The sequence below is a fragment of the Pseudorca crassidens genome, chromosome X, assembly GCF_039906515.1.
Source record: "Pseudorca crassidens isolate mPseCra1 chromosome X, mPseCra1.hap1, whole genome shotgun sequence".
NCBI lineage: Eukaryota > Metazoa > Chordata > Mammalia > Artiodactyla > Delphinidae > Pseudorca > Pseudorca crassidens.
This window is the reverse complement of record NC_090317.1, coordinates 83,240,451-83,255,233: the sequence shown is the minus strand read 5'-3', so window position 1 is coordinate 83,255,233 and position 14,783 is coordinate 83,240,451. Positions and strand designations below refer to the sequence as shown.

The 14,783-nt window shown below is 38.4% G+C and overlaps 1 protein-coding gene across 1 annotated transcript; it reads right to left on the bottom strand.

Annotated features, from left to right (window-relative positions):
• Positions 1 to 2,305: 2,305 nt before the first annotated feature.
• Positions 2,306 to 13,786, bottom strand: LOC137217571 (zinc finger X-linked protein ZXDB-like). The gene is made up of 2 exons (XM_067724585.1): positions 10,942 to 13,786; positions 2,306 to 9,447 (listed from the first exon to the last, which is right to left on the bottom strand). The coding sequence occupies exons 1-2, from the start codon at positions 13,405 to 13,407 to the stop codon at positions 9,355 to 9,357; spliced, it is 2,559 nt and encodes an 852-aa protein (XP_067580686.1). The 5' UTR covers positions 13,408 to 13,786; the 3' UTR covers positions 2,306 to 9,354.
• Positions 13,787 to 14,783: the final 997 nt, after the last annotated feature.

Genomic DNA, 14,783 nt, shown 5'->3' with positions numbered 1-14,783 from the left:
CAGGATAGAAAGCCCAGAGATGAACCCATGCACATATTGACACCTTATCTTTGATAAAGGTGGCAGTAATGTACAGTGGAGAAAGGACAGCCTCTTTAATAAGTGGTGCTGGGAAAACTGGACAGGTACATGTAAAAGTATGAGATTAGATCACTCCCTAACACCATACACAAAAATAAGCTCAAAACGGATTAAAGACCTAAATGTAAGGCCAGAAACTATCAAACTCTTAGAGGAAAACATAGGCAGAGCACTCTATACATAAATCACAGCAAGATCCTTTTTGACCTACCTCCTACATAAATGGAAATAAAAACAAAAATAAACAAATGGGACCTAATGAAACTTCAGAGATTTTACACAGCAAAGAAACCATAAACAAGACCAAAAGACAACCCTCAGAATGGGAGAAAATATTTGCAAATGAAGCAACTGACAAAGGATTAATCTCCAAAATTTACAAGCAGCTCATGCAGCTCAATAAGAAAAAAACAAACAACCCAATCCAAAAATGGGCAGAAGACCTAAATAGACATTTCTCCAAAGAAGATATTCAGACTGCCAACAAACACATTAAAGAATTCTCAACATCACTAATCATTAGAGAAATGCAAATCAAAACTACAATGAGATATCATCTCACACTAGTCAGAATGGCCATCATCAAAAAATCTAGAAACAGTAAATGCTGGAGAGGGTGTGGAGAAAAGGGAATCCTCTTGCACTGTTGTTGGGAGTGTAAATTGATACAGCCACTGTGGAGAACAGTATGGAGGTTCCTTAAAAAACTACAAATAGAACTACCATATGACCCAGCAATCCCACTACTGGGCATATACCCTGAGAAAACCAAAATTCAAAAGGAGTCATGTACCAATATGTTCATTGCAGCTCTATTTACAATAGCCTGGAGATGGAAACAACCTAAGTGTCCAACATCAGATGAATGGATAAAGATGTGGCACATATATACAATGAAATATTACTCATCCATAAAGAGAAACGAAATTGAGCTATTTGTCTTGAGGTGGATAGACCTAGAGTCTGTCATACGGAGTGAAGTAAGTCAGAAAGAGAGGGACAAATACCATGTACTAACACATATATGTGGAATTTAAGAAAAAATATGTCATGAAGAACCTAGGGGTAAGACAGGAATAAAGACACAGACCTACTAGAGAATGGACTTGAGGATATGGGGAGGGGGAAGGGTAAGTTGTGACAAAGCGAGAGAGAGGCATGGTCATATATACACTACCAAAAGTAAGGTAGATAGCTAGTGGGAAGCAGCCGCATAGCACAGGGAGATTAGCTCGGTGCTATGTGATCGCCTGGAGGGGTCGGATAGGGAGTGTGGGAGGGAGGGAGATGCAAGAGGGAAGAGATATGGGAATATATGTATATATATAACTGATTCATTTTGTTGTAAAGCAGAAGCTAACTCACCATTGTAAAGCAATTATACTCCAATAAAGATGTTAAAAAAAAAAAAACCACAAGCCAAGTTCAATTTTATCTCCATATTTTTCCAATAATTTTTATCTAAACACTTTACCAATATGAATTAATAGCAGCAGCAATATACAGAGATACAGTTTAAAAGTCTCTATGTCAATTTACAACGTGATTTTTATTAATAACTAAAGGTACATAATATGCATTTCTTTGGCATTCTATTTCTCTGAAACACAGAAACTTCCAGAAAATTCACTATAAAGCGGATTTCAAATAAATTGTTACATCTAAATTTTTTAAATAAGCTTAAGCTTTCTTCTGTAATTACCTAGGCAACAATTCCTGATTTTAGTTGAGAAATGTAAATTAAAACTACAATGCTATTCCAGTAAACACACTCTAGAATGATTAAATGAAAAAGTCAAACATTACCAGGTCCTGGTCAGGTTGAGGAATAACTAGACCATTCATAACTGCTGGTAGGAGTGTAAATTAGTACAAGAACCTTTGGAAACTGTTTGACAGTACTTACTAAAACTAGACATATCAAGCTCCACTTCTTGGTATATAACTCATAGAAATGAATACATATCCTCACCAAAAAAGGTATATTTGAATGCTCATAGCAGCATAATTAATACTTGCCCAAACCTGAAAACATTAATGCCCATAAACAGAATGTAAAAGTAATTATGATATAGGCATACAATAAAATTCTGTACAAGAAAAAAGTGAATTATTTCTACATGCAAACATGGCTGAATCTTACAAACAAACTGTTGAGTAATATTTTACTTATTTTGACTTATTAGTCAAACACAAAAGGAATACACATCATAAAACTTAAAAATAAGCAAAACTAATCTATGGTTTTAATATATTCATACAAAAATTTGTACACAAATGTTCATAGCAGCATTATTCATAATAGCCCAAAAGTGGAGACAACCCAAAAATCCATTAACTGATGAATGAATAAACAAAATGTGGTATACCCATACAATGGAACATTATTCAGCCACAAAGAGAATGAAGTACTGATACATGCTATAACACAGACAAACATTGAAAACAGTATTATATTAAGTAAAATAATCCAGACACAATAGGTCACATATTGTATAATTCCATTCAGATGAAATATGCAGAATAGGCAAATCCATAGATACAGAAAGTAAATTAGTAGTTTCTAGGGGGTGGGAGGAATGGGGGATTGCTGCTTAGTGGGTATGGGGTTTCTTTTTGAATAATGAAATATTCTGGAAATGGCCGTCTGTGATGATTCCACAACATTGTGAATGTACTAAAACCCACTGAATGGTACACATTAAAGTGGATAAAATAGTGAATGCTATGTTGCATGAATTTTATCTCAATAATAATAAATAATAACAGAGAAACAAACAAAGGCCTGAATTTATGGTTTTAGAAGCCAAGATATTTTTTTGGTTCAGGATAATAGTGCCTGGAAGAGGACATGAAGGAACTTTAGCTTCTGGTAGTATTCTAGTTCTTGATCTGGGTAGTGGTTACATGGATGTACTCACTCTGTGAAAATTCATGTAGCTACATATTCTTATGATCTGTATGTAATATATGTTGTTTCAATTAAAATATAAAAAACAATAAATTTTACAAATAAAATACTTCATAGACCCAGTTATGATTCAATATATGGTAGCTTAAAATTTAAAGCAAGGAATGATTAAAATATATAATGCAGTTTCAAAACAGATAACCTATAGTTTGTTATCTGAATGTTTACTGAATTCAACAATGCATCAATCTTGCAAAGTAAAATCAATAAAAATGAATTATCAACTTTAATGTCATGAATCAAATACTCACATTTAGTTTTAAAATACTTTTTCAACTATTTGGAGTAGAAATAGTTGAAAGCACCAAACACTAAAACGTCAAACATGTAAAATAAACAGCATCTAATTTGACCACATTTTGGCATTTCAATAGGCAAGCCTAAATTTGGAAAACTTTTCTCTTCACTTCTTACTATCCTCATGGAATTTCTGAAAGCCAGATAGTATTAGATAGACAGATGACCAATGTTACAATAACATCTATTTGAAGGTTTTATATTGCTAACTGTAACTGGAAAATACTGGGTGTGTTTTTAAATCGCCATTGTGCTTTTATACAGATGTTGTAGACCAGAGACACTTAGGAAAAGCCAAAACACTTGGCTATAGAGAAAACTTATCTTCTTTTTTTGTTGTTTAAATTTTATTTTCATTTCTGTTTTGGGGAAGAATCCTTAACAATTTTTGCAAGTCCAGGTAACATTTTATCTTTGAGGAATTTTTTGCCCCAAAATAATCTAAGGTGAAGGACAACCAGAATCACTTTGCAAACAAGATCCTATGCAGCAAGTCTTTACAATATTCAGTAGATTTGGTACATAGATTTAGTAGTGAAAAGGACGATCCAATGTCTACTATAGATCCAGAAAACAAACTGGTAGTTGCCAGAGGGGAGGCAGGTGGGGGAACAGGTGAAACGGGTGAAGGGGATTAAGAGGTACAAACTTCCAGCTATAAGTCACGGAGATGTAATGCACAGCATAGTGAATATGGTCAATAATATTGTAACAACTTTGTATGGTGACAGATGATAACTAGACTTATTGTGGTAATCATTTCATAATGTATAAAAGTATCAAATCACTATGCCATACACCTGAAACCGACATTATATTGTTATGTCAAATATAATTCGATAAAAATTAAATATAAAACAAATCAATTTTTTAAGGTCTCATCTAAAGAAAGACTCAGTGCTGTATATGGAGTCTTCTAAAAGCAGACTATAATATGCTGTAAAATGTACAAGATTAATCAGTAAGATTGATAAATACAAAGTCTGATTTAATAACAGAAATGAATCTCTTTTTTCTCAATGAATTTGTCCTTCATTCCTTTCCATAAGCCCTCTCTGTTATTTAGGAAAGTAGTACATCTAGCCTAGGCTTCTCCAATTTTCAAGGTAGTCAAATTACTAAGGTTATAATTGCAAACACTTATTTAACAATGCTCCCAAGTCTTATTGCTTTCTAAGTACATAAACAATGACATACCCATGGGAAAGTGAATCTTCAAAGAAAAAAATAGAAAAATAAGTTTTACTTAATCAACATTTTGGAAAGTGAGGCAAAAATAATAAATATATGACATTTTTTTCTATTAGTATGTCATGGCCTCTGACGACACTTCTTATTGATATTATTGATAATTAACAAAAAAAATTTAGCTCTAAGAAGCACAGGAACGTAAGGTGACTTTAAGGGGCAAAAATGTTGCATTTATTTAGAAACACCAAGTGCTATGTTTGGCATTAATTAATTAATACCAACATGAATCAGGAGGAAAAAAATATCTGTCCAGAAGCACACATTCTAAAATTGGAACTAGCCTGGAATGAACTGCTGCTCTATTCACTGAGTCATTGCCTGAGGAATTTCCACTTCAGCTCTCTGTTTTGGCTAATTTCCCCACAAACAGATATGTGATCAGCTTCCTTCTTCCACATCCAGTGTAATGTAGTCTCATACTGCAGTTATATCCCTCCATTGTATTGTGTAAACAGGAAAGGGAAGTAGGTCCTGATAAAGATTAATAATTTCTTGGCTTCATTCCAAAGTGAGAATGCCTAGAGTTGAAATACCTTTGTTTTTGCTACCATTTGTAATTGCTTTGCATTGTGGAAATGTAGTGTTGCTTGTCACTAAAGAGAGTTTTATTTTGCTATGGTGGACTTTGTTCCCCTTTCCAAATATGTTAAGCTACTTATATTTTATTCATAATCTTAAATTCTTGTTTGATGACTAATCTGACCCTCACCACATAATTGGTGAATTCTCAGGGTTCACCATGCTAAATTCCAGTTCTCAGTCCTAAATATCACATGAAATTTATATACTCTTCTTTTCAACTAGTGTACCTATATGAAATAGTTACATTCAAATTAAAGTCCTTGTTTTTTATTTCAGAAAATTAAAATTTGCCATTATGTGTAATATAAGGAAAGGAAATTTTATTTATCTTAACACCATTTATTTATATTCTATAGTTTTCTCTTTCAAAATAACATATTTGTTTTATATGATCACTTTCATGTATAACACTACATCCAGGATTCCAATTTAGAATAAATAAAAATAAAGCATAATTTAAAAGTTATTTACCAAAGAATTTTGCTATAATTATTTAAGCTATCACTCAAATTTCTGTTTAAGTTTTAATTTAGGATAGTTTAATCTAACTGCTGTATGCCAGATTAAATTTTAGATTCTTAGAATTTTTGGAAATACTTTTGATAATCTGTGCATTGAATTTTTCCTTATCACGATTTTTAGTCCATACTCTAAGAATGACAGCTAATATTTAATCCTTTATTATTCCAAAATGTAACCATTTAGAACTTGATTATATATTATTTTTCATTGCTTGAGATTTTCTTTCTCTGTCTGGATAATAATGTTTGTGAGCATAACAACAGAAATTGTCAAATATGTGCTCAAAAATGTTTGTTTGAATGAATTGATAAAATATGCTTTTGTTTTAAACCTTATAGTATCTCACACAGAGTAGGCACTCAATAATTACCAGCTTCTTAATAAGCTGATAACAATACGAGATATTCCTAAGGGATTCACACTTTATTAGTGTTAAGAATCATTGTCTGGCTTTGTTTAAAATGATGAATTGTTTTCTGTAGGCCAAGTGTTTTTCAGGTCCATAAATGTCAGCAGAAAATTAGAATGAGATGAAGCCTTCTGTTGACAATGCAGGACAGCAAAATTCACCATCAAACAAAATTTAATTGTTAGGTAGTTATTTATGCTACTTATTTACTCTCTCACTCTTTCTTTGGACTCCATTCCTCCTGAGTTATCACCATTAGTGGTAAGAGTAACAAGAAAAAGGAGAAAATATGCTAGGGTATGTAAATAAGAGAGGATGTGATCCCTGTGACTGAGTTCCCACACCACATTAGTTAGTCACAGAGGGGATTATGAGTAAGGAGACCCAAGGATCACATGGAAGTTATTTTTGGACGATTCTAGCCCTATCACTTCCAATCTGAGAAAAATACAGGTAAAATTCAATTTTGCAGTTTATATTGAGGAACTATTGAAATTAATGACTAAGCAGCATCCCCCAAATTCTGGAGAAATGATTTATTATATTACTAAGTACCACATAAAACATCCGTTGAATATCCATAGTAGGGAAGAGAGTAGTAGTAAGAAAGAACTGTCAGACAAAGGTGACATAGCTCATTTTGATGCAGTGTATTCTGGGAGGATATTGTATGAGGTTGAAGAGGCCTGTAAGTACTCAAAGGCAAACAAGAATACAAACGTTGAATATAAATCTGAGAATACATGAGGGAGCCAAGGGAGATGAAATGGCACTCACTGTCTAGTGGTGTGTATAATCCACAATATGTATAGTTTATTCAGGGATAACTGATTTATCACTTCCCAATAAATTAAACATGGCCTGAACTAATTATCTTTCAATATATATTCCTGAAAAGACTTCAATACTCAACGTATTGTTCATGTTAAAGAAATGTAATTTTTAGTTTCAACAAAAAAAATCTTTAGAGTCATTTCTGATCTTCCTTTTTCTCATAAATGTTTCATATATTCAGTCAGTCACCAAGTTATATTTGTTTCTCCAATTTAGAGACATCTCCAATCTGTCCTTTTCTGCCACAACCCCAGTCCAAACCTTCATCACAGAACCCTGAAATTATTACAATAGACTCCTAAATGATTTTCCCATCATCTCTCCTCATCAAATTCACATTGTACATGTCTACTATATTAAACTTTCTATATATTCATCATTTGACTTCTCTTCTTAAATATCTTCACTGACTCTTAACCATGTCCAGAATAAAGTCCTATCCACTGTGACTGGTTTTCTTAACTCTTCAGATTGGCTCCATATTGGCAGTCTAAGCCTAACACTTAGCACTTATCAAACAGGCGTCCTGCATTTGAGCTAGGTTGTCTTTCCGTGTTGTGTGGCCAATTCCATTTCAAATTCTTTCCTTGTGCTTTTTTTTTCCTGGCTGGAATTCACCTATTCTCTTATCTATGTAACTAAATCTAACCATCCATTAAAGCATAGTTACTGCCCCTCCTTTCCCTCCAAGCCATTAAGTTAGTGTCTGAAAACATGCTTGCTGATATTGTTTAGATGTGAAATATTTAATTCCTATGTCCTCTCCAAAATTAAGAAGTAGCTCACATTTTATACCTCTTATCTACATCCCTAGTACTCTTCTACCTTGTATTTTTGTATATAGTCAGTAAATTAACTCAGAATATACAATGAGGTCCCTAGCTTAAAAATGGTTACCAAATCAAATCAGATTTGAAAAATATAAAAAATTCATTTGTAATGAGTGCTTTGCTTTTAATATATAGTTGTGGTCTGACAAAGTGCTTGATAACCTGTTCTCTAAATGTGCAAAACACATTTCACTTTCTAAAAAATTGCTAAACAAATCTTTTGTTCAAAAACATAAATTACATAAATTTCAGCTCAGCCTTATATTTCAATTATCACTATTATCAATATTTTGAATGAGCTGCATCTAAATTAGGTTTTATTATTACCAAATCATCAAATGGATCTGTTTGATATCAGTAATTACTAAGGGATTATGGATATTCCCAAACAGGCAATTAATCAATGCTTTATCTGGAATCAAGGAATAGTCATAAATACCCTTCTCTCATTTTTGCTGGATGGGAATATGAAGTATTTAATCCAGAGAAAAATGACCCTCATATTCTATCAAGTTTCACTTCTACTACTCAAGCCTTTCAATTATGTAATACTATAATGAGACCAGGGTAAAAATGTCAAAATAAAGGTATTTTAACTCATGATGAATATGTTCAAGAGTCCCCTGGATGCAAACCTTCCTGCAAAGTATTTTGTTACTGTGTTTTCAATTGGCAAAATTTTAATAAACCAAGGACTGAAGAAGCACAAAAAGCAAGTGAGATAACATTAAACCATACCCCACTTTTTTAAATGGCAAATTTATGCCAACACTAACAAAAATGTAACCATTATGTTTGTACTGATACTTTTGACTGTAATTTCATGCTATTTTCACCATCATGTTGGAAAAATGGTATTGAATGGGAAATCTTTTGAACAAATTGACTGAAAGAAACCATGTGGGCCCATAAATAATTACAAGATTTTTATCTTCAAGAAAAGTAAAATCTTTCCTTTGACAATTCCACAGAATAGAACAAAAGCATATTTTATGATTGTTTTTAATGAGGGATTGAAGAAACAAAATGACAGGATTTTTAAATATTTTTATGGTTATATATATTAACAGATGCTTAAGACCTGCATGTTCACCTGGGATTTCTGCATTCCTATCTGTAGGAAAAGAAGAATAACTTATTTAAGAGGACTTAACTAATGACAACACATTTCTAAAATGGGCTTAAAAATCCTTCCAAAATGCTGAGGGAGAACTGTTAAATGGTTACAAAAAATCACACTCTGACCATTTCTTTGGATTTCAAATTTATGTATACTTTTTGCTTTTTCACTGAATGAGTACAACCAATTTAAAAATTAGACAGTACAGATGCATTTCAAAATGGCAAATTATAAAGTGCACTGCCAAAGTGCTATGATTGTTATCGACAAATGTACATACAAACAGTACTGGATTAGAATATTTCACAGCAACTAATAGTGTTTGCCAGCCGAACTACGTTAAAAATTTTAGAAGAATAGAAGAACTACATGTCTCATAAAACCTTATATAAAACATTTCCATTATTATTTGATTCATATATAAACACACTGACCTCTAAATCCAGAAAATAATTTCTTAATGCACACTCAGACTTGCAGTAAATATTGGGACTGAAAAATGGGCCATGTCCTGAATGGCTGAGAGATGGTGACCATGAAAAAGGCTTACCTAATTAAAAAAAAAAAGAGAGATCATGGCAAGGAATGGAATGGACACGCTAGAGAATAGGTTGGAGAGGGAGCAGAGCTGGCAGAAGGTAAGAGACATATGTTAATGTGGAATGGAACAAGTGGTTATAAACAAAAGTCATCATGAAACTCAGAAGAGTAGAATGAAAGTTGATGTGCATACACACACACACACACACAAGAGTTCCTAAGCAAGAGTTAGGTAAATTTTAATATGTCTTATAGTTGAAATTTTGCCATAACTATCTTAAAATATTGTGAAGATCAAATATAACAGTTGTGAAAGTGCTACATAAACTGTAAAATGCTATACTCAAGTAAGACAGACAATATTTACTCAAAATGCAAAGTAAAACTCTCATTCCAACTCTGGGAGAAGGCAAACAATGAGCTCTCCAGGGCACAGAGGGGAGAAAAACCTTACTCTGGCCTATTCCCAGATTTCCTTGGAACCACAGGCTCTCCGGTCACTCTATAGGATGGCTTTGAATGCAAGAGTAAAGACACTGGCAAAGTTGGCAAAGTCACAGAATAGTGTGGAGAAAAATCCTTAATCTGTGGAAGAAAGAGATTCCCTTTTCTGTTTCTTAACCTGCATAAAGCATTAGTGCCTGCACATGAGCATGGTGTTAAATTATGCTAATTTCTTTGAGGAAGGGAATAAGAGGGACAGGAAAGGTGTAAAACTTCACTAAAACAGCCAAAGTACAAAACATTTTTCTCTCCATACCTAACTACTAGGATACAAGAAGTCTACAATGCATCAGGTATGTGTAAATTAAAATAACAGCTTTACACCTAGGGAACTGAGGGTTAGTGAGAGGAAATGACTTAATAAGGCCACTTATTCAACACCACAAAGTCAGTATTTCTGAGCCTGAGTCTCATCAAATTACTGGGACTTTCCCCAACACAGCCTTCCATCAAAAAAAAAAAAAAAAAAAAGAGGCTACAAAGATAAACAGGTAAAAAGAACCAACCCAGATTTTCAGCTTTCTTCTTCTTTAAGCTCACCACAAGATTTTAGAAATATTTTAGCACTGTGTAAAATTTTCATTAAATTTTTAAAGTTAAACACCAGTTACATCTCATATCATTAACTCTCAATGCATTTTTCATTACATTAGGAGCACATGCAATTGTTAATCATTTTAAAAGGTCTTAAAATTTTCAAGGAAGAGCACAAAATGATGAAAATAGAGCTGGAATGACCTTAGAAACAATCTATTCAAACCACTCATTTTATAAATAAGGCTCAGATAGGATAAGTGACTTGTTCAGGGTCACACAATCTGTCAGTTCCAGACTCAAGATCAGAATTTAAACCTCCAAATTTGTAGCCCAGGGCTCTGTTCTTTTTCAAACCTATAAGAAATGACTGCATTTAAACATTTAGTCCAGAATACTCTTAAAATTGAGTGTCATCAATAAAAGTAAGCCATGTGGCAAGGAATGGATAGAGTTTAGTTCATACCAAAAATGAGCTGCCAGTCACTGTGATAAGATCTGTTTCTTTCTGAGACCCATGGTTTCCTGCTGGATTGGAGAATGCAAACTGGGTTTCTTCCTCCTCTCCAAAGAAGTCAGAATCAGGATGTACGTTCCATTCCGTTTTGGTTGGCGGCAGTAGTTCTGAGACACTGTTTTCACAAAGGGTGCTCGAAGGAGTCAGAGCATCTGTGTCTACTGTTAGCTTACTGCTGGGGGTCAAAGCTTGGGGCTCTTGACTCGAGGTTTTCATAGTCAAAGAGCTCAGAGATCCTGAAGGCCTCACACTTAGACTTGAGACATCATCCGTATCTAAGGGACTCTGCTGAAAACCAGCAGCTGTCGTTCCAAAGAAGAGTGAGGTATCCAGACTTTGAGGAAGGTCACTGGTGGCCATCAAGGCCTGAGGGTCCACCGCCTGCCCTAAGGAATTATTATTATTATTAACAAGGAGGTTCCCTGCCAGAGTTGAGTTCACAGAAGCCACATCAATAGTCAAGATCCCAGAGTTCACCAATGCGGTGTCCAATACTGCAGCAGAACTATTACTGGGCACATCAGAGAAGAGAGACACAAGCTCTGCATCACCGAGGTCATTCTGCCCTTGGCTGGTAAGTTCACTGCTGGGCGTAAGAGAATTTGCAGCTCCTAGCTGAGCTAAGAGATCCTGGCGCAGGTTGTGCCTTTTGGCCATGTGGGTCTTCATGCTGTGCTTGGATGTGAAGAGTTTATTACAAGTGGAGACTGGGCATCGGCTTTTCCCAGTGTCCACATCCTGCAAGTGTTTCTTGGAGTGAATGTAGAGACTACTGCGAGCAGAGAACCTGGCACAGCAGCCTTCCACGGGGCACACAAAAGGCTTTGTGCCCAGGTGGGTTATGCTGTGGCCTTTCAGATGTTCGGCCCTCGTGAAAGATTTCCCACAGCCTTCTACAGGACACATGAACCTCCGGTCATCGTCGTGCTTCCTTTTGTGCCTAAGGAGTTTGGACATGCTGGTGAAGTTCCAGCCACAGCCCTCAAAGTCACAAAGGAAAGGTCTCTCACCAGTGTGGCTCCGAAGGTGAATTTTCAACCTACAAGCCTTGTCGTACTGTTTGCTGCAGCCAGGAAAGGAGCAGGAAAAGAGTTCCTGTTCCCTGAAGTGGGCGCGGTTATGGGAAAACAGGGCACTCACTGTGATAAACGTCTTCTTGCAGCCCGAAAATGCGCACTGGTAGGGTCTCTCAGGCTCGAAGTGGCTGCGCTGGTGGGCGCTGAGTTTGGCCTGCGTGGGGAAGGTCTCCTCACACACCTCGCATTTGAATGAGTTCTCCTGCTCATGGCCCTTCATGTGTGCTTTGAGGTTATACACCGTGGTGAAGCTCTTGCCACAGCCCTCTGCCGGGCAGCCAAAGGGCCTCAGTTTGTCGTGTGACTGCAGGTGCCTCTTGAGCTTGTACGAGGTGGTGAAGGTCCAGCCGCAACCGCCCAGGGGGCACTTGAAGGGCCGCTGGCCCTGGCTGCTGCTGTGCATCAGCAGGTGCACCTTCAGTTGGTGCTTCTTGGCAAAGGTTTGTCCGCACTGCGCCTCAGGACACAGGTACAGCACCACGCCCTGGCCCGGGCCTAGCGGCCCGCGGGGACTCTCAGCAGCAACCGGGCCCTCCGCCTCCTCCTCGGGCGCTGGGGCGGGCGCGGGTTCGGCCCGCTCGGCCAGCAGGAGGTCGGGCAGCAGCTCGGGACAGTCCCCAGGCTGCGCGGCGTGCGGGATCCCCGCTTGCGGGGCGATCAGACCCCCGGGCTGCGGGGCAGGGGCGACCCCAGGCGCCCAGGCTGGCGGCGGGGGCGTGGCCAGGGTGAGGAAGCCGTTCTCGAAGCGCAACAGCAGGTTTTGTTTGTGAATGGTGACGGTGCCCGCGAAGGCCGCGGCGGGGCCCAGGACTGGGGCGGGAATCGGGGCCAGGGCCGGGACTGGGGCGCGGATAGCGGACAGGGAGCTGGGGCCCAGCGCAGGGCGGCCCTCGGGGTTCGCGCCGCTTTCGTGCCCATGGAACCGTGGGCCCAGCCCGGCCTCCTCCCTCCATAGGGGCCCTGCGGCCTGGCTGGCGCCCATGGAATCTACGTCTCCACCCACCGGGTCCAGCAGCACGAAGAAGAAGTCATCGCCATCGCCGCCGCCGCCGCCGACGCCGCCGCCGCCGCCGCCGCCGCCGCCGCCAGCGTGATCGGGCGTCGGCACCAACGGGCTAGGGCCCGGGCCCGGGGAGGCCGCGCGGGCCACCTCACGCTGCCGCCCGGGCCCGCCATCTTGGGGGCCCCGGAGCAGCAGGAGGCGGCGCGCGGGGGCCTGGCCGGCCCGCGGGTCAGGACCTCCGTGGATCCGGCCGCCGCCCCCGGGGCTGCCAGCGCCGCCGCCCTGTCGCGACCCGCGAGCCGAGAGCAGCCTTGGGATTTCCATCTCCGCGTCCATGAGGCTCCGCTGGAACCAGAATCGCGGAGGAGGTGCGACCCCGCCCCCTGCCGCGGGCCCGAACACGTTCCTGAAAGGAAAAAAAAAAAAAATGTGCAATGCGCAGAAACTGGCCCTATCAGATATAAAAGCGTGTTTAACGCCACCGTGATTTGAATATTCTGGTACTGGGTCTCTAGAACAGAATAGAAAGCCCAGGGTCAGAGCCTCGTATACATAAATAAGTTCCACAGTTAATATTAGTAGGAAATCAAGGAGGTTTTCCCAGATACAGGGGAAATGGTGCTGGAATGAATACCTTAGCTATCTATCTGCTAAATGCAACATAAATCGGTACCTCACTACCGATTTATGTACCAAAATAAACACACCCCCAGCCCCTCCCAGTGCTAAACATGGTGGTTAGCACTTATCCTGTATTAAACATTGTTTACTGGATGGATGGCTGGATTAATGGATGACAGAAAATTCCTGAGAGAATATGCTATGTGTCAAGATTAAACAACCATAGTGCCACCAATTCCTACTGAAAAGGTTGTCTTTTAAAAAAATTTCCTGGAAAGCTTCCATATCCAGAACTGTCTTGAGCAATGTCTTTAGGAAAATTTGTCGCATAGTTAAATTTTTTGTCCTGCTGGTGCAGAGACTAGATTGAGTAAGAGGTGGGGCCGAAGCAGATTAGCACTGTTCAGCCTAGAAATGCAAAGCCTGGAGGATGAAACAATTTATATTGAAATCTGGAGAACCCAACCCACTCCTGGGTTCTCCCTATAAGGTACACAACCTAAACCAACTCTGCTCTTCCACCATTGGTTGCACCATGGTAAATTTTATGTCCAATCTCACAGCATGATGAGGACATTCTTCAGCTTACTCTAGATTCTCCAGCACACGGAGGTCTCTGGACAAGAGTACTAGTTAAATGTGATAAGGTTAAACCCTAAGTTACTGCAGTGGACTCTCCTGAGAACAAGGCACAGATGCCTTTTGCATGCCCAATAGCCCCAATGTGCCTGCTTGCATTTAAGTGTGGTGGCCTAGTCTCACTGTAATGTATTTGGCCTATGATGCCTAATGATCTTATTAATGTTGATGATGATCCTTCAATTTGTCTGTCATCAGTGAGTTGGGAATTGATATAAATACAGGGTGAATTAATCTGGCAAGAGAAAGGTTTAGAGTGATGACTAGATTATGGGATACCTATAGTTTAAGTAATCCCTTCTTTCCCCTCTTTTAATGATAATGGACACTTGCTGATCTCTTGATTAAAAGATCAAGTTTTTCATCCATAACAATTCAAGCCTCATCAAAATTTCTACATCACATATTTTTCTTTCTATTACATTTTTTGGAGGAAACATTTTTTTCAAATC